Source organism: Cetorhinus maximus, chromosome 13, assembly GCF_964194155.1.
Source record: "Cetorhinus maximus chromosome 13, sCetMax3.hap1.1, whole genome shotgun sequence".
Classification (NCBI taxonomy): domain Eukaryota; kingdom Metazoa; phylum Chordata; class Chondrichthyes; order Lamniformes; family Cetorhinidae; genus Cetorhinus; species Cetorhinus maximus.
The window spans coordinates 94,768,298-94,790,196 of NC_135891.1; the positions used below are offsets into that span (position 1 = coordinate 94,768,298).

General features: G+C 39.4%; 2 protein-coding genes across 5 annotated transcripts in view; one reads left to right on the forward strand and one right to left on the reverse strand.

Moving 5' to 3' along the window:
• The window catches only part of mllt1a (MLLT1 super elongation complex subunit a), an 85,080-nt gene extending 68,358 nt beyond the window's left edge, over positions 1 to 16,722 (forward strand). For both annotated transcript variants that reach the window (XR_013578492.1, XM_078555840.1), the window contains exons 9-12: positions 2,085 to 2,187; positions 8,429 to 8,500; positions 10,826 to 10,897; positions 13,437 to 16,722. Coding sequence is in view for 1 of the 2 variants with exons in the window: in XM_078555840.1 (XP_078411966.1) it covers positions 2,085 to 2,187; positions 8,429 to 8,500; positions 10,826 to 10,897; positions 13,437 to 13,565 (376 nt within the window). In the remaining variant the exon portion in view is untranslated. The remainder of the gene's footprint in view (positions 1 to 2,084; positions 2,188 to 8,428; positions 8,501 to 10,825; positions 10,898 to 13,436) is intronic.
• Positions 16,723 to 17,853: 1,131 nt separating this feature from the next.
• Positions 17,854 to 21,899, reverse strand: part of acsbg2 (acyl-CoA synthetase bubblegum family member 2) — a 55,327-nt gene continuing 51,281 nt past the window's right edge. For all 3 annotated transcript variants that reach the window (XM_078555836.1, XM_078555835.1, XM_078555839.1), the window contains exon 15: positions 17,854 to 21,861. In XM_078555836.1, the coding sequence (XP_078411962.1) occupies positions 21,743 to 21,861 (119 nt within the window). In that variant the 3' untranslated portion in view covers positions 17,854 to 21,742. The remainder of the gene's footprint in view (positions 21,862 to 21,899) is intronic.

Below are 21,899 nucleotides of genomic sequence, written 5' to 3' on the forward strand. Positions count from 1 at the left end.
ACCACCTGTAATTTCCCTCCAAGCCACTCACCAGCCTGACTTGGAAATATATTGCCATTCCTTCACTGTCGCTGGTTCAAAATCCTGGAACTCCCTCTCTAACAGCACTGTGGATGTACCTACACCACAGAGACTGTAGTGGTTCAAGAAGGCAGATCACCACCACCACCACCTCGAGGGCAATTAGGGATGGGTAATAAATGCTGACCTAGCCAGTGACGCTTACATCCTGTAAATGAATAATAAAGCAAAATGTTAACATATAAACACTGAAGCTTTATTTTGTAAGCCTGGCACAATAATATGGCAATGGCACAGACACTCTTGCTCCTGTGGTATAGGGGCAAGCCACACTGAATTTGTGGTGTAACTTCTACCCACTATTTTGAATAATCTATAAGCACTTAAAAAGGTTTTCCCACAGAGTAGCACAACTGGGGCTGTGGAGTGCAAAGTTCGCTGCATGTGCAGCACTTAAAGGGCTGTAGCTCACCATGAATGAGAAAGCTGCAATTGTGGCAGAAAAGTGGAATAATTGCTCTCAATGGCACAGTGGATGTTAATGAGAAATTGTGCTTCTTTATTGCTTTAGGGCTGGAGGTCCAACTGTGGCAGATGCACCAAAATGAAACAATCCTATTTGGAATTCAAGGTCCCTTCTAGTAAAAGTAAATAGCCTTAAATCATCTCATTATTAGGAATCCATGCTGAGGTCAGGAAGCTGGTGGTAATATATCTCTTCCTGTTCCATTCGCAAGGGGCTCCTGGTATCCACTATCCATCTAGTGAGGGATCAGACCTGTACTTATCAGTCACCTAAAGATCAACTAGTAACTGTCTTCCTTGGAAAAAGGGAGGAATAATACCGTTGGAGGTTATGGTGTCAATAAGGTAGATTCAGAATCAAGTCAACCCTCTCTGGTAGATTGCAGGAAGTATGCCAGAACATTACTGATGGTTGCGAAGGGCACCTGGCTTACTGGCTGAACCTGGGTGTGTCAACCTATCACTAGGTGTTGTGATTCTTCTGCTCAGTTCTGCATAACAGACATGCAGTGGGGAGCTTGCTAGGGCAATGTGATAGTGTGCTGTATGGCTTGAGCTGGTTCACTTCAGCAGTACTATTGCATATATTTGGGGGGTGGGGGTTGTCTAAGCCTATGCATAGTAAACATGTGTTTAAGCTCTCCGAATTTAGGTAAGTATAGTGTGGCCTTATGAGGAAAGAGTCCCTATCTCTACCTTTTATGTGGCGATAGGTTTCTGGAGTAAAACACCCTCCTGTCCAAAAGAAAATAATAAATATTTGGAATAGATGGCTGGAAAGGCAATGGGAATGAATAGGATCAGCAGCTTGAGGGAGCTGGAGATTGGAGAGTATAACTGATATAGTGTGGCATTTTCTTTTGAACCTTGCAGATGTTTGCAGTGTTTTTTGAGTAATATCTCATCTGAACAGCTCTGCCTCTGCCAGTAGAACAGTCCTTTCATCCTATGTTGCAGTGTTAGCCTAGGTGATGAGCTCAAATTCTAAAATGGTGCTTGAACTCTCAATCTTCTGACTGGGAGATGAAAGTGCTGTCGATTGAGCCAAACTGACACATGGATAGACTTTTATAACGAATGGGAAACGTCACTGGTGTGAATAAAGGTAGCGTGAGAAATTTCTGATCTAATTAAAACGACATAGAGGCTAAGCATCATTTATAGCAGACCTTTGATCATATGATGGCAGCTTGTTTAGAAGTTCATAGACATATGATTTGCCAAAGGATTCAAGAGAAAAGCTTCAAAAGTGCAAAATGTAGCTGATGAGATCACCCAGCTCCCAGTGCTCCATTTGCAGTTTAATTCTTCTGTCCTAGAATAGGATAATTTGTGTCTTTTCTCTCCTCTCATCTGAAATAATGCTAATGACATTTCTTCTTTCTAGGGTATAAATGAAGTAATCTGGTGCACAGGGCAGTCTGGATGATAATTTAGGATGCCATGTCTCCACAGTACACAGATAACTGCTCTGCAATATATCGAGGTTCTTTTGCTCAGGACTGATCAGTGTGTATCATGTTCCTTTTTGTTTTCAGATTGAGTTTAAGTGATGACAGTGGAAGTGAAAGCAGTGAGAACTCCAATGTCAACACCCTGGACCAGCCTCCAATTCAAAAACACATAACCACCAGCAACAAGGTACTTCTCAAGCTGTCTGGCTTCTGTGCTGCAGTATAGATATTTAAGAGTATAGATTTGGGCATGATGCAACTTGTTTAGACTTTGTTATGGACTGAGTCGGGAGTGAACTGAAACCCTTGTACCCTTTTCCTTACTGCCCATAATCAGTGTGGTTTTTGGAGAGGAAGATGTGTGTGTTTCTCAGCCCCCGGAGTGTGTAGTCAATTTAAATAACAGCAACAAGCTTATTGTGGGTTTAACTAAAGAGGACTATTTATTAACGCATTCACATCAAAAGCCTAAATGTTACTCACTCAGCACTCACACAACACACCCACACACACATGCTTGAGGAAAAAATGCAGTTAGAGAGAGTAGTGTACTTTTACAAGTTGTGAATAAAAGAATAGTTCACAATTTATGTGTCTAGCTTGTTGTAGGAGAAGGGTTGTTGCAGGCTCACTAAAGAAAGGAGTCTTCATATCAGGAAGTCCAATATCTTTACAGCTGGACTTGGATTTAGGAATCAGGCTTGGAGACATTTTAGGTCTTACAACTTCCTGTTCTCGAAGGCGAAGTTGACATTGGCTTCTCTGCAGCTGCTGTGGCCTGTGATATTCTCTGCTTACTGCCCAGGCCTTTCTGAGTCTTCAGATAAAAACTCGTAATTTCCAGTGGTTTCGGTCACATGACCAATACTGGTATACTCCACCCTGAAGGGCTTAGCTGAAAGCCATTGCTATACAATGGAGATAATGGATGTGTTCTTCACACTTATTCGGGATGAATTGGATTCTGCCTGCCCAGCTGTCATTGTTAGGGTTCCAAGCCTTGAGACATGGAGTCTGGACTTGTGTTTTGGGCAAATCCCAAAACAATAGCATGTGTAAATCCCACAGATAGTATTTGTCTTGGTATGTCCATTCCAGGGGGAGTTCCCCACCCAGGTTAATTCAATCATGAACTTTCTGGAAGCTTAATGTAGTCTGTGTTGAACTTATAAAAGCCACCTGGTTAGTGTCCATTTTAAAAAAACAGTTCCAGAAACTTCCATATGAGCACAGTCCATGTTTAAAGTGGTGACTAGGATATACCTTCACTGGGCATAACAGAGTGCATAGACAGGTAATTTGCCAAAGTATTCAAGAGTAAATCTTCAGAAGCACATAGGCTAGGCAACATGATCACCCATTTGCCAGTGTTCCCCACCCTGGTAGATTAATCCTTCTGCCCTAGAATGGGATATTTTGTGATACTTAGATAGTGGGATAGAAAACCTATATACAAGTTTTCCAATGACACAAAGATAGGCAATATTGTAAATAGTGTAAATAGAAGCAAAAAGTAACAAGATATTATTAATACATTAAGTGAATGGGTAAAACTGTGGCAAATGAATTTCAATGTAAACAAGTGTACTTTAGAACAAAAAAAGGATAGAGCTTTCTAAATGGTGTAGAGTTAGAAATAGTGGAGGTCCCGAAGAGGCTTGGGTGGGATCCAGGTTCACAGATCATTAAAATATCATCAACAGGTGCAGGAAATAATTAAAAAGCTAATGGGATGCTGGCCTCTTTCATAATCATCTAGTTTATGGTTCATATTAATAGTTTAGAGGTAATTTTTAGATTTGGGAAGATTAAAGTTGTAAGGGTAAGGTAATTAAAATGCTGGGTTCTAGGAATTGCCAGAACACCAAGTATTCAAAGGGCGATCTGTTTTTGTTTAATAAGGTCAGAATAGAAGAGAGAGAACTATAAAACAGCAGGTAGCTATGTTTAGCTAGGGAACTGCAGACATCAAGTCTGAGGAGAATTGCCCTGACTTCATTAGAAATTTGAATTGTTCTTGCAGAATTCAGGGTCAAGAGGTTTGACTTTGAAGCTGAAAGGTCAATTAATGTAAATAGCTCTTGGACATCTCAACTAAAGTGTCGTTATAGAGTTGAGTGATTCAGGGTGGCGCCTTGGTTGAAATTCTGGGAAGTTGTCTTTAGGATTTTTCCGGGAAGTCTTTGGGGTTGGAGCTGCAAGCACCCAAGTTGATGGGTGTAAGTCCTAAGTTCAGAAGACAGAGGGAAGAGGGAGTCTGCTAATTGCTGAAAAGCAGCTGGAGACCAGCAGCAAAATGGAATTATCAGAAATTAAGGCTATTTCTGAAGTGGAGGTACCAAGCCAGAGTGCAGTGGAGCCCATGCGTTAGTTGGAGTGTCCACAATTGTGAGGCGCTTAAGGAGCAATGGAGGATCGCTTAGTGGGAGAGTAGTGGAAAGACCCCAAGAAAGCTCGTACCTCAGAGGATAGTAGGAACACACTAAGGAGAGTCAAAGTGAATTCCTGAGAGCTGTGGCCCTTTGTTTTCTCCCAGGAAGTGAAAGGACCTTCAAGGGTCTGAAAAGTAGCCAAAGACTTTCTGGTGGATGGAAGTCAAAGTGAAAAGGGAAAGGTTCAGTTGAGGAGTTCAGTTTTAAGTATAAGTAATTGTGTTTATTGTTTTTTTGAGTGTAAAGTATAATTGTTAACCTAAGATAGCATTTAGTTAGTAGTGTTTGCTTTGTTTAACTCTTGTATAGTAAAAAAAACTTTTGTTTAAACCATGGAATCTTGTGGCTTTATTCTTTCAGTAGATAACAGAGATTTTGAATTTCTCTTTGGACGTTAATGGTCTCTAAACAGGACTGTGCCACCTCATATCTTGAGGCCTAAAATACAAGGAGATAGAAGTCATAGACCATACCTGGAATACTGTGAACAGTTTTTTGGGCACTACAACTTAGGAGGAAGTGCAATATAGATTTACCAGAATGATACTGTTTTTTGGGGCTCCTGGGTTGCTCCTCTGAACTAAGTTTGGATGAGGAAGAGAAACCCTGCGAAATTCACTCTTGTAATTGGGATACAGTGGGTCTAGTCTAGTGTGAGAACAGGCAGCGGTTTGTTGGTTTCTTAAAGTGGCCATGTTTGGATCGCGCAAATCCGATTTGACACAATCCAAACATGTTGCCCTTGCATAATCCAAGCATGGCCACTTTAAGAAGTCTTTTCTCTGTTGTGGCCTGGCATGGAGGCCGTAGGGGAAGAGAGAATACAAATACACCAGTAACTAAAAGCTGTGCCATAGCTTGGCAAGGCCGTTAAAAAATAACAAGCCAAGCACTAGGCATTATTTCTAGAGGATAGAATTGAAAAGTAGGGAAGCTAAAGCTGTATCGAACCCTTGGTTAGACCACACTTAAAGTACTGCGTGCAGCTCTGGTTGCCATTTTGTAAAAAGAATATGGAGGCATTGGAGAGAATGCAGGGAGGATTTATCAGGATGTAACCAGAAATGTAAAGCTATACATATCAGGAAAGGATGAACGGCTTGGGTCTTTTTCCTCTTAAAAAGGGGAAGGCTTAAGGGGTGGCCTAATAGAGATCTTTAAAATTATGGGTGGTTTTGATAGAGTGGATACAGAGGGAATGTTTCCACCTGTGGGGAAGAGAGACCAATATTATAAGATAGTCACCAAATAATCCAATAGGGAATTCAGAAAATATTTCTTTACCCCAAGAGTGGTGAGAATTTGGAACTCGCTACCATAAGGAGTGGTTGAAGCAAATAGTATAGATGCATTTAAGGGCAAGTTAGACAAGCATTTAAGCGAGAAGAGGTTAGATGATAGATTGAGATGAGGAAAGATGGGAGGAGGCTTGAGTGGGAGCATAAATGCATCATGGACTAGTTGGGCTAAATGGCCTTGTTTCTATGCCATATATCCAATATACCTGGACGCCAGGGTTTAAGTCACGAGGAGATTACACAAACTAGGATTGTGCTCCGTGGTGTTTAGACAGTTAAGAGATGATTAAAGTTTTCAAGATATTAGGGGGAACAGATAGGGTAGATCCAGGGAATCTATTTCCAATGATTGGGAATATTGAGCTAGGGGACATAGTCAAAAATTAGAGTCAAACCATATGGAATTAGGCTACAGGTCAGCCATGATCTCACTGAATTGCAGAACAGGTTGGCGAGGCTAAATCCTGATGCTGCTCTCATTCTTGGTATATATTGTTTAAAGTAATCACCTAATCAATGGTTCAGATTATCATTTTGTATCAATGTGCTGCAACCTTTTTAACATAAACTGATACTGTGTGCCAATGCTTTTACAAAGACAGTCTGGTTATTTCAAATTATTTTGTGCTTTATGGGGACCAGCCACTTTGCTACAGGGCTACAGAGAGCCAAGCTGTCTTGAATGACTCTCATACGCCTCCAGGCAGCCAGATGGGTGTGCTGACTGAGTGGAGCTGACTGAGTGGACGACGTATCAGACAGGAAATGTCTCAAGCTGATTGTCTTCCAAATATGGAATTACTATATTTATGTATTAAATTTGCTATATGGCATTCTGTGACTGTAGATTCACACATTTACCATTAGATGGAGCTGCATAAGCTCCAGAAGCTGCAGATTTCCAGGCCTTTCCCGACTGCTTTATGTTGTGATCTGGAGTCCACGGCATGAAAAGGTGGTGGAAGCAGATTCGTAGTAAATTTCAAAAGGGAAGAAAAATTACAGGGCTATGGGGAAAGAACAAGGGAGTGGTCTAATTGGATAGCTCTTTCAAAAACCCAGTACAAAACTTCTGTGCTGTGTTATTCCAAGGATCTATGATAGTATTATCTAAAAATAAAAACAGAATGTATGGCTTTAAAATGGGGATGAATTACACCTTTGTACTACGCTCTAATTACCTCTGTCCCTCACTATATTTCACCTGAACACTGCTCATGGTTTTAACTCCTGATGTTTTGGGGATTGTCTACTGGATTAAAAATATTGCTTAAAGGTGCACACGCTTTATTGTAGTCTCTTATGTCAACATTTCTGATGGAAATTTCAATTATCCTCTGTCATGCCACAAGATGGGTTCCCTACATTACAACAGTGACTACACTTCAAAAGTAAAATTGTGAAGGACTTTTAGATGCCCTGGAGTCGTGAAAGGCACTTTCATGCAATAAATGCAAGTCCTTTTTGCCTTCTTTAATGGGAATTGACTATTAACATCTCTACTAAGCTGGAATGTCTCTGTACCACACTGGCAGCTTGCTCCCTATACAGCTTGCTGTGTTGCACCCTTTATCCCTTCATAGACAAGCTCCTGTGGCAAAGATACAGACCTCCTGGTTTTTGCTCATTACCCATTTGTGGGGGGGGTGATTTTTTCCCTAGGACAGGGTTGACTCTGGAAGTTGATTGGGGTAGAATTTCTACCTCCCAATCCAACCTCATAGTGAGCCCATTGTATTCTCCTTGATCAGGGTTAGTTCATGTTGCAGACAGATATCCAATAGTATTTCTGATCTTCAGTAAGAGTCTGCCACTGCTAGGGAGTGAAATTACCTGCCGGGACCCTCATCACAGCATCTGAAATGTTGAAAGTGAACAGAAGATCACTTAATTTTGAAGTGGCTCTGAAAGAACCGAGCAACCATAGAACAAGCAGTTTGAGGGGCATGTAGAGGGAGAATTACATTTAGCTAATCAGGTCCCTACCACCACCTTCGTTTTGATTTGCCCTTTCATTATCATTGCACAGGTGGAAATAAAGGGAAATTGGCCTGATTCCTAAGCCCTGCTGCTTCACCATCATTTACATGAGGTGGGGCAGGTGCTCGGCAAGACATCAGCAGCATTTACCAGTAAGGATGTGGTACAATCTTTTTGGCCAATGTTAGAGGTGTGAATTTGGCGTGGGACCTCCCTGCCCCATTTTCCTCATTTATCGGGCATCCCATGAACTGTGAATTTGTTACCTAATGGCACAATGTGATTAACCGTTAACTGCCCTCTGAAATGGCCCAGCTAGCCACTCAGTTCAAGGACGATTAGGGATGGGCAACAAATGCAGACCTTGCCAGTGACACCGACATCCCATGAAAGAATAAAGAGCCACTGTGTGGGGACCAATCGGAGGAAGGGCACTTCTCTCTCAATGAGGCAGAATCAACACAGTGCTATCTCATATACCAAGAGGGCTGTTGAAGAGTAGCAGAGTTTGAGGACCAATTATTCTCTCTGTTCTAAAATTGCAGAGTCATGGTGCTCTAAAAGATAAGATGAAATATTTTTAAATTAAGGAATCACGAAGACAAACCTTATGTTAAAAAATGAAATGAACAGGTGACTGTTGTCCTCTAAATAGTTGCTGTAGAAAAAGATCCCTAACTGATTGACTTCTGAATATTTATGTTCATCTCTTTTACAGACATCTGGCAGAAAAAGCCCTGAAAACTGTGAAAAACCTGAAAAGCTATTTAAAAAAGGATTGCAAGACAAGGTGAACAATTCTCAATTATCAAGGAACTACATCTGTGCACATATAGTTAGAGCCATAATCTTCATGTAACTTTGTATAAAATGTATCAATGTTTTGCCTTATTTTTACTCTGCTGTTTTCAAATTCATTTCTCAAGTGCCATTTAATAGTACTTACCACCTTCGCTACGATTTTTAATTATGTTTTACTTAATGAAGAATGATATCCACATCAGCGTCTTCTGCGCAAAAGAAAACTAAACAAAGCCTTATATGGTGATTTACAAGGATGGACTCGGCATCTATTTAAGGAAGGAAATTTATGGCTATCCCAATCCTAGCCTCGCTGTTATAGGTTCTCCTCTGTTCATACTTGTACTTGATAAATCCTATCATGAAACTGGGTGTCTGGTCTGGCCAAAGTTAATGGGAGCGCACTCAAGACTATGAAAAAGGCCCAGGGCAGGAATATCATGGATAGCTTCCTTATTAGTGCAGCACACCTCAATTGTTAGGTGCCCACATCACAGATATCCTCCATGTCAAATGGGCCGATCAGGAGCCTTGAGACCTGACAGATGTATTAAAGGGAATTGATGTCATATTTTGCTCTGGGCATTAATTGGTTGGTATTTTTTGTTTTGTTTTCCAATAATTTCCTCCTCTTTTGCAGCTGCCATGTGAGCAGCATCATAAAAAATTGTGACAATACAACTTCCTTTGAGGCTTCCAATAACCTTATTATAAATAAGGAAAATCAGTTCATGAAGGGACAACAAATACAGGAGCAATTACACCTGAGGCATTTATTTCTCACACATCATTACCCCAAGATTCACATTTATTTACCACCGTCCACAAAACTAGAACTATCTGCTTCATAAGATAGGTTGTCATAGTGTTGCATCGTGAGTTGCACAATGAACATCTGGAGCAGAGACAGCCCCTGCTGCACAGCAACAACAACACAGCTTGCATTTATATATCTGTAACATAAGAAAAACATCCCAAGCTGCTGTCCAGAAATGCAAATTACAATTTGGCATCTGGACAGAGAGGGGATATTAGGAGGGGCGGGCTGGTTAAAGAGAGAGATATTTTCAGGGGAGCTTTGTGGAGGAGAGGAAGGTGGAGAAGCAGAAGGGTTTACCATACCATGGAGTTTCCCTCCTACCACAGGCTTCCAAGCTTACTGCAGGAGAGATCTATATCAGGCTGTCTGCTATGGCAGCATATATCAAACCAGTGACAAACACTGTGCTGAAAAGGGGCAATATATTTGCTTTAGAAATAAGTAATCAGTTTGATTGGACGTGGAAATGTCCAGATTTTTTGCTAGCAGCAGAGTTCCCTTGAATGCAATGGGGTGAGAATGATGCCACTATGGGCATCTGGTATCCTCATTGAAGACCCCATGGCCTACAAAACAGGATGAACTTGCATTCCAATAATGTTCAGGCGATCAAAGTACTTCTATGACCACCATACAGGATGCAACCATGATGCCTGCCTTATGTAATGGTTCATGGTACCTGCATTATTTGACGATGTATTTCTGACTACTGACCCCTATGGGAACCCCTCCCCACAACCATCCAAGGAGATCCTCGGTCTGTAAGTTTAATATTTGTTTGCTTTCCTTGGGCATTATCTTCACCTGCAAGAAAGTTTTGTAAGTCAGCATTACACAATGAAAGTATATGTGTAAAGTGGAAATGGTTATGTACAATACTGTTCATCCCAAAGGGTGCCAAAGAATTTGACTATACTAGCTAGGTCCAACAGGAAACCTATGCAGCAGTTTACTTATTTTATCTTCCTCCTTGAATTGGTGAGCATCATCTTCATTTTGTAGTCTGGCATAAGATATTGGGATGACTGATTTGACTTGGTGAGCAATCTCCTGTCATGAAGTTTGCACCTGCAGTTTTATTGGAGACCTTCAGCCCAAGTAAGTCCCCCTTTGGAGTAACTCCTGCAGCCCGATCTCTAAAGTCCTGGCATCAAAAGGGACACATAAGTCCATGGGCTCCCATTGAGCTATTGTGAGCAGTTGGTGCACTTTTCTGCCACCAACACATCTTCCCCTTTAAGCACTACTGTCTTGCCAGATTTTACAATGCCCGACTAAACGTAAACCAGTATTCTATTCAGGGTAGCAACAGCTGTTAGAAAATTTGGTGCAGGCCATCCCCTGAGCTGCCAGTTGACCCTATGTTACCTTGAGCCAGACGAGCCCCATTTTGGAAAATCGAGGTCCTAAATGCATCAAAACTAAAAGGCAAAGGCTAGTTTTTGCAGTTTGATGCCAAGGTAAAGACTCTAATATTCGCTTTCCTTTCTACAGTCATATACAGAAGAATTGGTAGATCTTCATCGCAGGTTGATGGCATTACGAGAACGCAATGTGTTGCAACAGGTAAATTGTAAATGCACCCATGGAAACCGCAAGCAGACAATTTTTTATTGATAGCGTTGCTCCTTTAAGTGTTCAGATCATTTTTAAAATTACAATCACAATAAACATTATTATTTTAATTATTTTAAATGGTTGCATTCTCTTTCGGTAAAAGTTCATTTTTTACCCTTATACAAAGTTGCCACTCGGGCTACCAAAATTTCCAATCTGGCTGTCTGCTCATCTGATGCAACATCTGCCAGTTTTCCAATGCTCCGTATCAATCTTTTGGAATTACTTTGATTTGATTTTCACCAGGACGATTAGAACTGATGGTTAATAGGGGGAAGAGCCATAGAGACATTACTGTACAGAAGGATGCCATTCGGCCCATCGAGTCCATGTCAGCTCTCTGTAGAGTAATCCAGTCAATCCCATTCCTCCGCTTTATCCCTATAGACCTGTAAGTTTATTTGCCTCAGCTGCCCAAGTGGTTTCCTTTTGAAATTATTGATTGTCCCTGCTTCCACCACCCATATAGCAGCAAATTCTGGATTATTATCACTCGTTTCTTAAAAAGTTCTTCCTCACATCCCATTCCACCCCACCCCTCCCATATCCCTTGCTCAGAACCTTAAACCTCTGTCTCCCGGTCCTTGTACCGTCAAAGAAAAGCAGTCATTTGGAGCTTGTGACTTTCAAATGTAACAGCTGCCTGTCTGTTTATATAATTAAAAGTCTACCAGCGATGCTTTTAAAGGTATCACATCTAAAATTGTCATTTAAAATAAAATATCCAATTGTCTAAACATAAAAGAATCGAATACGGACTGGTTCTGTAGTTAAGTACCAACGTGAAATGAGTAAGCAGCAAGAAATTATGCAATTAATTCACTCATGGTTTTTTGGAAGCTGACAAGCCAGAGCTGGCAGGTAACAGGAAATGATCAATCCATTGCTGCAACAATTCTGAAGTTAGTTTAATTTGCTCACCTTAAAATTTCCCCTGAAAAGTGACATTTACAACATAAAAACATTAAAAAAACCCACAATTTTGAATGAAATGCTTAGTTTTAACTCGGATTGACCGCAGGGTATTGCACAATCGCCGAATGATTTTTCCAGAGAGGCCGGCTCCTTTGTAGGCAGTTTGGAGTACTTTTTAATTCACTTGTCATTGACTGTCTTGCCTTGGTCACTTGGAAATGAATGCAGTCACTCTGACCTTCCCCAAAATCCTGCTTGCCTCTGTACTCCGATAAAGTGGTTCTCAGCCCTGATCATGGTGAGATAATTAGCTTCACCCAGGCCCACTTCCATATTTCTTCAGCAGGTGTCGCCTCAAAACAAGTCTGAAGTTATGACTTTATCTTAATGTCTGATCTGAAACTGTGTTTCCTTTCCCACATTCATTCTGTTACCACTTCCACGCTATCCCATGTTCCTGCCTCTAGCTCTTACCCGGTACTGCCAACAACCTTAATTTACACTGCTCATCTCATGACTTGATTTCTCAATACATTCCTATTCGGCCTCGGCCCTCCAGAAATGACAAGTTATGCAAAATGCGGTATCTTGTGCTCTCTCTCTCTCTCCTGTGTCCCACGAGTTCTACTCACTTTCTATGCCTCAGTGAATTTATTTTAGATCCCTGTGATTGGAAAGCAGGAATTCATTCTTTAGATTATTTGGATTTGATTTTCAATTTTAGCTAATTGAGCCATGTTGAAATCGTAATGTGAAGGTGTCAGCCAAGGCTCAGTGGTAGCACTTTTGCCTCAGGCTCAGATGATTGCATGTTCAAGCACCAGTCCAGAGGCTTAAGCATATAACCAAGCCTGACACTTCATTGAGGGACTGCTGTGTTTTTGGAAGTTGATGGTAGGCCAACGTTCTAACTACTCAAGATCCCATGACACTATTCTAAATCCAGGAGAATATCTGGGCCAACATTTATCCTTTAGCTTACATCATCAAACAGATCGTCTGGCCATTCATCTCTTTGCTGAATGTGAGACTTTGATGTGTGAAAATTGGCTGTTATGTGAAGCACTTTAGGATCTCCCAAATACATGAAAGGCACAATATAAACACAAGTTCTTTCTAATAAAGTGAATTTATCTTTGATGAAGTTAAACTTTTGCATGGAGCTGCTTTTCTCATCAATCCCATCTGAGTGTGCCATTTATTCCATGGTCAATAGAAAATATTTTTGAAATTATCTTTCTTGAAAGGGATGGGGGAATTTGGCAGCTCTTACTGCCACTCTGGGGAAGAAGTTGTGGAAATGAAGAATACAAAACTCCATACAGTATATGATACAGAAGCATTTATCTAAGCAAAGTTATAATTTGTTTCGCAATGTTATTCCCAGAGAACAAAGCAACCTCTGTGTGGTCTGTCATTATTAACAGCACTAAATATTGTGCTGTGCTTTTGCTGTATAATCTACTGTTTATCTTCCATGATATTTCCATCAAACTTTACTTGGGTAAAAATCTGAGGATTTTACCTGAATTTCTGACCCTGGTTTTAAGCAGCCTTTATTTTCCTTCAACAGATTGTAAACCTTATTGAAGAAACAGGACATTTCAATGTTACAAACACAACTTTTGACTTTGATCTTTTCTCATTGGATGAATCCACCGTCCGTAAACTACAGAGTTACTTAGAGGCTACAGCAACATGACGAGACTTGGGCCTTCAACGCAGACTGTAGTATTTTTAATTAAGACATTGGACTTTAGTCCATGTATGATGGAAAGCACAGCCTATGAGATGAGGAGCGGCAATGTTACTGGATATTGAACACTTTCTGTCTCAAAGCTGAGGCTCAAGTTAAAACCATCTCTGCATGGGATTAAGAAAGTCATTGTCAAAATGTAAATTTTATCACCATTTATCAGTTCCTGAAAACATAGCTATTCTATTAGGTCGGGCAGAGATAAAGAAAGAACACTGAGTGACTTTCTCCTCTAAGAGGTCGTCACCTCTTCATGCTACCAGAAGAACACAGGAAAGAAACATTTTTTAAGAAGCATTTGATGGGACTTTTTGTTTTAGTTTAGTGAATTTGTGTGAAATTTTACCTGAAGACTATAGAAGTAATGTATATATTCTGAAAAGAACAAATGAGCTACATCCCTGATGTGAACCGAAGAATTCTGTGGTTTCTAATAAAATACCAAACATTACAATTTTACTGTGGAAATAAAATTCCATAAAATGTGAGGGACATTATTGAACTTAGTATCACTAATGTCATCTCAAAATCCAATACAGATCTACTGCATTGTATATTATCTAAAGAATATATATTTTTAAACCCTTTGAGTACTGACTATCCTTTCCCACTTCCAAAATGTGCATTTTTAAAATCTTCATTTTACATAATGATATCTAATCATGCATTTTATAGCTTGTCACATAAAAGAACACCAAAATTCAAAGAATTTTTGCCATGCAGGAGGCCACTTGTCCTATCCTGCCTGGACCAACCCTTCAAAAAGCTTCATTTACCTGCCCTTTCTCAATACCATTCTTTTTCTTCTAGGTTACTGGTCCATTTCCCTGCCTCAATCCCTTGACAAACTTAAGGCAAATAATAGTTAACGAGTCTATGTGGGACATTATCAGTTGCCTTTTGCAAACCCATAAACACACCATCAGTATTTCCTCATTACAATTTTTCCTCAAAGAACTATTAAGTCTATCAGTCATGACTTGCCTTTTATAGATCTCTGCTCAATATCCTTAATCCAAATAATTCTATGTATTAATTTTATCATATTACAGCATCGAGAAGCTTACATACTATTAATGTCAGGGTGAGGTATCTGGTTTATTCCATTCTTAGTGGTGCTACACTAAGTCCTCTAGCATAACTTTCAAATGAAAGATGGTTGAAAATATTTGGGCAGTCTTTACTAGGCTGGAAAGTGACCATCTTGTGCTAGAATACTTGATGGTACAAGATCAAGAAGAAGTCCCCTCTTGATTTTGATGCTAACTTTTCCTCCTCCTACTTTATGATTCAGAGACAAGGAGATAGATTTTAGCCTCCCACTGTTCTTGGCCCCTAACAGAAGTTACTAGAGTCTGTCATTAGGGACAGATAGACTGGGCATTTGGACACAAATGAACGAGCCAGCACATATTTGTAAAGGGTAAGTCATGTCTGATGAACCTAGTTGAACTTTGAGGAGGGAACAAACATGGTAAAGGAGTGTCTATGCATGCTATTTATATTTGGACTTACAGAAGACATTTGACAAGGTTCCACATAAGAGACTTAACAAAAATGAGAGTCCATGGAATTGGAGAAAATCTATTAGCTTGGATAGGGAATTGGTTAGGAGGTAAAAGAGAGGATAGAGATAATGAGCATGTACTCAAATTGGCAGGTTGTGACTAGTGGTTCTCCCCACAGATCTGTACTGGAACCTCAGCTTTTTGCTTTATTTCTAAATGATTAGGATGAAGGAATTGGAGAGTCATAAATCTAAGTTTGCTAACATTAAATTAGGTTGAACAGTGAATGGGGTAGATGGGAGCTGAATGTTGCCAAGAGACATTGATATGTGAGAAAATGGAGTTCCAATATGGGAAAGCTTGAGATCATCTACTTTGAACCTAAGAATGGTAGATCAGTGAATTTTCTAAATGGCGAGAAGCTAGGAACTGTGGACAAGCAGGGATTATAGGGGTCCAAGTACAAAAATCACTAAAAGCTAGGGGACAGATACAAAAACTAATTAGAAAGGTCAATAGAATGAAGGTTGGAGTATGAAGGAGTGGAAGTTATGCTGGAGCTGTAGAAAACTCTGGTTAGACCCCATCTGAAGTACTGAATTTAGTTCTGGGCACAACATCTCAGGAAGGATATATGAGCCTTGCAGGGGTGTAGTGTGGATTCATCATAAAAGTGGGGTTAAACTTTGAGGACAAGTTGCATAAACCAAACTTCTGCTCCCTGAATGTGGAAATTTAAGGAGTATTCTAATTGAGGTGATAAGATTGATGGAAATTATTTCCTCTCGGAGATTCCAGACCATAGAATAACTTTAAAATTAGAGCTAGGCTGTTCATGGGTGATGGCTAGAAGCATTTTTTTGAAAGTGGAAATCTGGAACAGTCTTACCCAAGGAGAAAAAGGCTAGATAAATTGAAATTTCAGGACTGAGATTGATAGATTTTTTTTGTTAGGCAAAGGTATTAAGGGTTAACATAAGCAAGACGAGTAGATGGGGTTAAAATACAAAATTATTTCAGGGAGTAAATAACCAACTCCAGTTCCTGTGTTCCATATCTGTTCCAGCCTGAGAACAGGCACAGATTGGACTACTCTGGAAAGTTTTAGCCTGAATGCCATCAACACCTCAATGTCTGATTAACTTATGAATGCAGGAGGCCAGGATGTGGCTTATCTTGAAAAAAAACCTTGGAGGGTGTTGTGGAGTGGCCAGAAGACACCAAGGTAAATCTAAAAATCTAACTTTGCTGTGGTATCTTCTAGGCCTCGAAGATAGTTGTCAGCCCCACCCACATTGAACCCTTGCCCTTCTTTGGCTTACCTGCATCAACAGTAGCGACACTGAATCTTCCATTTGTTTTCCGAACAACATGCTTTTCCATTTATTGGCAAGCAATAACCCGAAGAGCTGCTTAACATGCAGTTTTATAAAATTTGTGGCTCACCCTCCCAGCTACCAGAGGTGGGATTTTTGAAACATTAGGGCTATCCTGTAGCATTGCCCTAAACATTCCACTGAATAATTTAAGCAAGGTGAATGGAATAACCATTGAGTGTAGAATTGCATTGTCAGAAATAAGCTCCATGGTGTTCATTCCGATGATATCAGCATTGGTAATGATGAGAAGAATCACTGGCTCCAAAATTCCTCAGACTGGAGGGGGAATAAGTTGCAGTTATGATGGGCTTCCATCTCTTTTCAGCAATGTTTTTTAAATTCAGATCCAAGGGTGAATCTTCTTTCTGCACCAAACCATGGATGACTTCCCCAGGAAGGTACTACTTTATGCCTCGAGAGGTGTCAGTGCATTTTGCACCAATTGACACCTGATTGTAGCCCCTTGAAGCATAAGAGTACTCAATTACCCTAATCAGAATGGCTCCAGTGAGAGTGAAGAATCATTTGGTCCTCCAGATGACATTGCCTTTGAAGGGTGGACATAACAGGCACCCAGGAATTTCCAGGCCATTAGCCCATTGCACTGGATGGATGTGGTTTGCAAATATGTCAACATTGGCAATGAAAGTGGGACTTTACCATCAAATTTAGTAAAGAATATAAACCTTTAGAGCACTGGGTTGAAGGTTCAGCTTTCTCTGCCCAGACAGAGCAGATTTTCTCCTGCATTGAGGGCTGAATCCTCCTTTGGGAGCAGGGTATGATAATGGAATTGTAATTACTGGGCCCATTCAGAGGTAGATCAAAGCACTACTTTTTAAATTTCCCGTTGAGAGGATATAGCTAGAATTATATTGGAAATTTTTATCCCATGTCTTGTTTTATCTGCTGAGCCCATTGATGCTATATTTGTAGTGTATGGGTCGATCAGATTTTTTTTTGTATTTAAGTATTTATAAGTAGAAGAGAAAGTTAGTCAATTGATATTGCTATAAACCAGAGCAGCTATACCAACACATGATAGGTAATTTCTATCACTAACACATCGGCATATTGCTATATTTTGAGTTTGAAGAGTTTTCTCCTCTATCATTGCTACTGTTACTTTATCTGTAGTCCACTTCCCTATCTAATTTTATCTGGTCAAGGTCATTTTTGGTCTGCCCATGAGTGATAATTTATGCTACCATATGAATGAGTATTTTATTTTCCCACTGACAAAATAAAATCACGACTTGAAAACATAATGAACATAAAAATGATTTTTTTAAAATCCACTAGAAGGACCTTTTTACCTACAACATCATCATCATCCTGGAAAGCCACTGAGTTCACAACTTTATTTGGAACATATTCCAACACGATGCTATGAAAAATGCAAATGTTCAACGTTGCATATTACATCTTCATGCAAAATTTACAGTCTGCTGCAGCAATAGAATCTGATAATTTACCACCAAATACAATACCCATATTTACACTGAATACAGTCTGGATGTTATCATTCATAGAAAACAGCAATAATTATACTCCTAATAGGGATCTTTCATATTGTGACTTGTTGCAAATATATTAACATGATAGCTAAAATATCACTAATGCAAAAAAACCAGAAATAATTCTTCAAACAATAATGTGAAAGAAATGCTAATTGGGCAATGTTTTCAAACTTAAGCTTTTATGTTGCCATTTCTGATACCTTTATGAAATTGTGCTCAGTTTAAAAACTGGCAGTATGCATATGTTAGATGGAGTACATTAATATTAACCATAATGTAAAGGAATTACCTATTACTTCCTCACTTGGGTAAAATAAGATTCAAATTGTGCATTTCACAACTTAAGAAAAAAACATAATTTTATCTTGGACAACTGTTATTAAAACCACTGTATAAATTATTCATAGAACTTTAAAAAGAACAGAGATGTGCTTTATGTTTTTGTGGCATAGTAAAGTTACTGCCAAAGCATCATTCCTAGCAACAAAAGAATCCAGAGGTGGCTCAATGGATTACTTTTTCTCTGGTTAATATGTCCCCTTCAATCAAAAATTAACATTAGTCCTGAACAATTCAAAACTGGCAAATGTCAATTTTTAAGTACAAACTCAAAAGTGTTGCAAATAAACATGTACAATAATAAAAGGTTTTGAAAATTTAGTCCCAGCATTAAGTTTTTAGGCACTTTTTGCATGTTATCCTAGAAATTACAGCACAGGAGGCCTTTGCAGTCTAGTGTACCTGTCAGTGGTAGTTCAACCGAAGTCATCGATTCTAACCTAATTTTACTTACGTCATTTTATAGTCCCTTTCAAACACCAATTCAATTCCACGTCTTTGTTACTCCTAGGTTCGAATGTTCCAATGCACTCCTCACTGGTCTTCCATGGTCTACCCTCCTATTCCGCACAAAATCCCATTCACCAATCCCCCAGTTTCACTGATCTATCTACCACCGGGAACTCTATTGCAGTCAGGGGCATGAACAGGCAGTTTTGTAACTATAACCAAGAACTCCAAATGGCATGTTGTCTTCCAGGTGCCAGGTATAACTGTGGAAAAAAAATAAAATGGGGCAGGAGATCAATTGAAAGCCATGAGTCATATCAGAACTATAGTGAGGAATAGATGAGTGCTGCATAGTGAGTTTCAAGATTTAGGAGACAGACTATAGAGCAGAATGCTAAGGATAGTAACTTGCAATTGTACTTGAATGCTAAACTTTGTCACATAGGGTTTAAAAGTGACTAGATTTGGTGTAAGAGGAAAATGTTCCTGGGTATTGGGGTGTTGAGACCAGTTCTGGAACAGAAACAGCCTCCACAGAATGGCTAGTATTCATCAAATCTGATCAGGATTGGTGCATCTCCTTTGGATTATAATGGGGGGGGGGGTGGGGGGGGCGGAAACCAAGATGAAGACGCAAAGGGGGAATAAGGGAGAAAGATTAAATAAAGCAGGAAAGTCTCCAATTAGAAGAGGGATTAAGAGCAAGATTAAGGCAAATTTTAGATAGACATCTGTGCAGAATGAAATTTGGAATGGTAAAATTACTATGGGAGTATGATATGACATAACTTTGGCTAGCAATAAATAGGAGCTCAACATTCCTGTAAATGCAGCAGAGACTCTGGCCACAATCTTCCAAACACCCTTGGATATGGAAATTGAGGGGACTGGAGTGTTACCAGATAACACTTCTGATCAAGGTGAAAAGAATAGATCAGGTAACTAGAGTGTCATAAGACAATGGGTAAAGCGTCCAGAGATCCAAGTTTGGGATAAAGTTAATACTGAAACAAGATAGATTGAATCAAGGGCAACCAACATTGGTTGTAAAATACCTGACAAACTGTAGAAATAATGCAGCTATTGACAAAAGAAGTATGGGGTATATTTATACAGACTTGCCAAAATGACAAGTTGCTGCATAGGAGAATTGTTGATAAAAATTAAAATTAAAGGCACAGTATTAAAGGGAATGTATCAGTGTGGACAAGAACTTAGCTAAAGGACAAGGAAACAGAAATTAGTGGTAGCTAATGCAGCAGAAGGATTTGAGCAGTGGTGTTTCCAAGGCTCAGTAAGGAGCACTGCATATTGTGGTATATAAATCAGTGATCTGGACTTGGGTCTAGACGATACAAAATTTACAGGCAACAAAAATAGCGTTAACAATAAAAATGGTAGTGAACAATTTCAGGAGGTCAAGGCTAAACTCCTGGATTGGGAAGCAAGACTTTAAAGTGGAGAAGCAAGAGATTACATATTTTGGAAGTACTAGTAAAGAGAAGACAGCTAATTGGAAGAGATTAAGTTACACAAATCTGTAAAAAAAAACTTGGATCTCATGTCTTAATAGGTTCAGAGTTACAAAAGCAGAAATGCAAAGTATATACAAATCATTGGCATACGTGGAAGGAGTTAAAATTAAAAGTTTTAACTGTGAGCAGAACCAGATGAGACTCTGCCTCTTATTACTGCAGAGTGGAAAATGTTAAAGTAAGTCTAACAAGAGGTATTTAATAAGGGTTTAAAAATAGTTTAAGTATAAATGTAAACTAATTGCTATAAAGACAAAAAGGAAAGAGTGGGAGAACTTTTGTTTGAATTATAGAGTGGTTAGGGCACAGAATGACATGGCAGTACAGTGGTGAAAGCAGAACCCACAATAGCTTCGAAAAGGAGAAGAAGTGGATGGCTGGTTGAAAAAGAAAATTGATGGCTCTTTCAGACAGCTGGCATATACATTATTTCCCAGATCCTTCTGTGCTGTAAGAATCTATAGTTCTATGATTCTACAAAGTTTAAAGCACTGCCACATTATATTATGGCTTTTCATGTATAAAAATGAAACTTTTTGGCCAGGATGTTCCGGCCCTGTTGTAGCAGCACCCGCCGCAGGGGATGCAGCGAACCAGCCAAAAGTCCACTGACTTTCGGTGGGACTGGAAGATCCCAGCAGCAGGTGGGGCCAGAAAATCCCGTCCTTTGTTTTTCTATTTGGCTTGTCCAAATGGGGCTGTACAATTCTCTACAAAATGTACATTTGAAACATAAAAATATATTTCATGACAATTTTACTTTAAGAACAATAAATAGCCACAAAAACAACGAAAGTTTGAGAAGATTAAATAAATTTTTTGGGCTGTACAAAAATAAAAAAAAAATGGAAATCCTGGAATAATAATCTTTACACAAGTGGTTGCTCAAACATAATATGATATCACACTTCTTTGGAGACTGTAATCGTGCACAGCAGAATATCTGCCATTCATCATGGATTTTGTAAACGACATTTTGTTCTGTATTCAAGAGACATTGCTATAGACAGAATGTTTGTTGCCCACCTTTCACGTTTACTACAGTTTGACATATTCCCACAGAAAGGAAGTCTAATGGCAAAAATAAAGTTTCCTCACCTGTACAGACATACATTTAAATATGGTAATCGAACTTTCAAACTAACATTTTTGCAGTGCTAAGCATTTATAGCAAAAAAGTTCAGGTTCCCGCCTAATTTGTTTAACAACCCCAATCCCTGAAAAGTACTGATGCAATATAATTAATTTCTTCATTGTGGCAACATATGTGAAACATGAAAATTTATTTGAGGCACAAATGCCAAAATCAATGTTTAAAATTGCAAAATTAAAAATATAAACAAACAATGTACAAATCCAGCCGGTGTTTCACTGCTGTAGTAACTCTTGAGTCTATTTTGCTGTAAGTGGATTATCTGGAGTGTTTGGGGTTATTGCATCCTTGTAGAAATCATCGATTTGGTCACTGTACATCTTCAACACAACAGGTCGTTTCAGTTTCATTGTTGGACCTGTCAATAATAAAAGGCAATAAGCCAGAAATGAGATT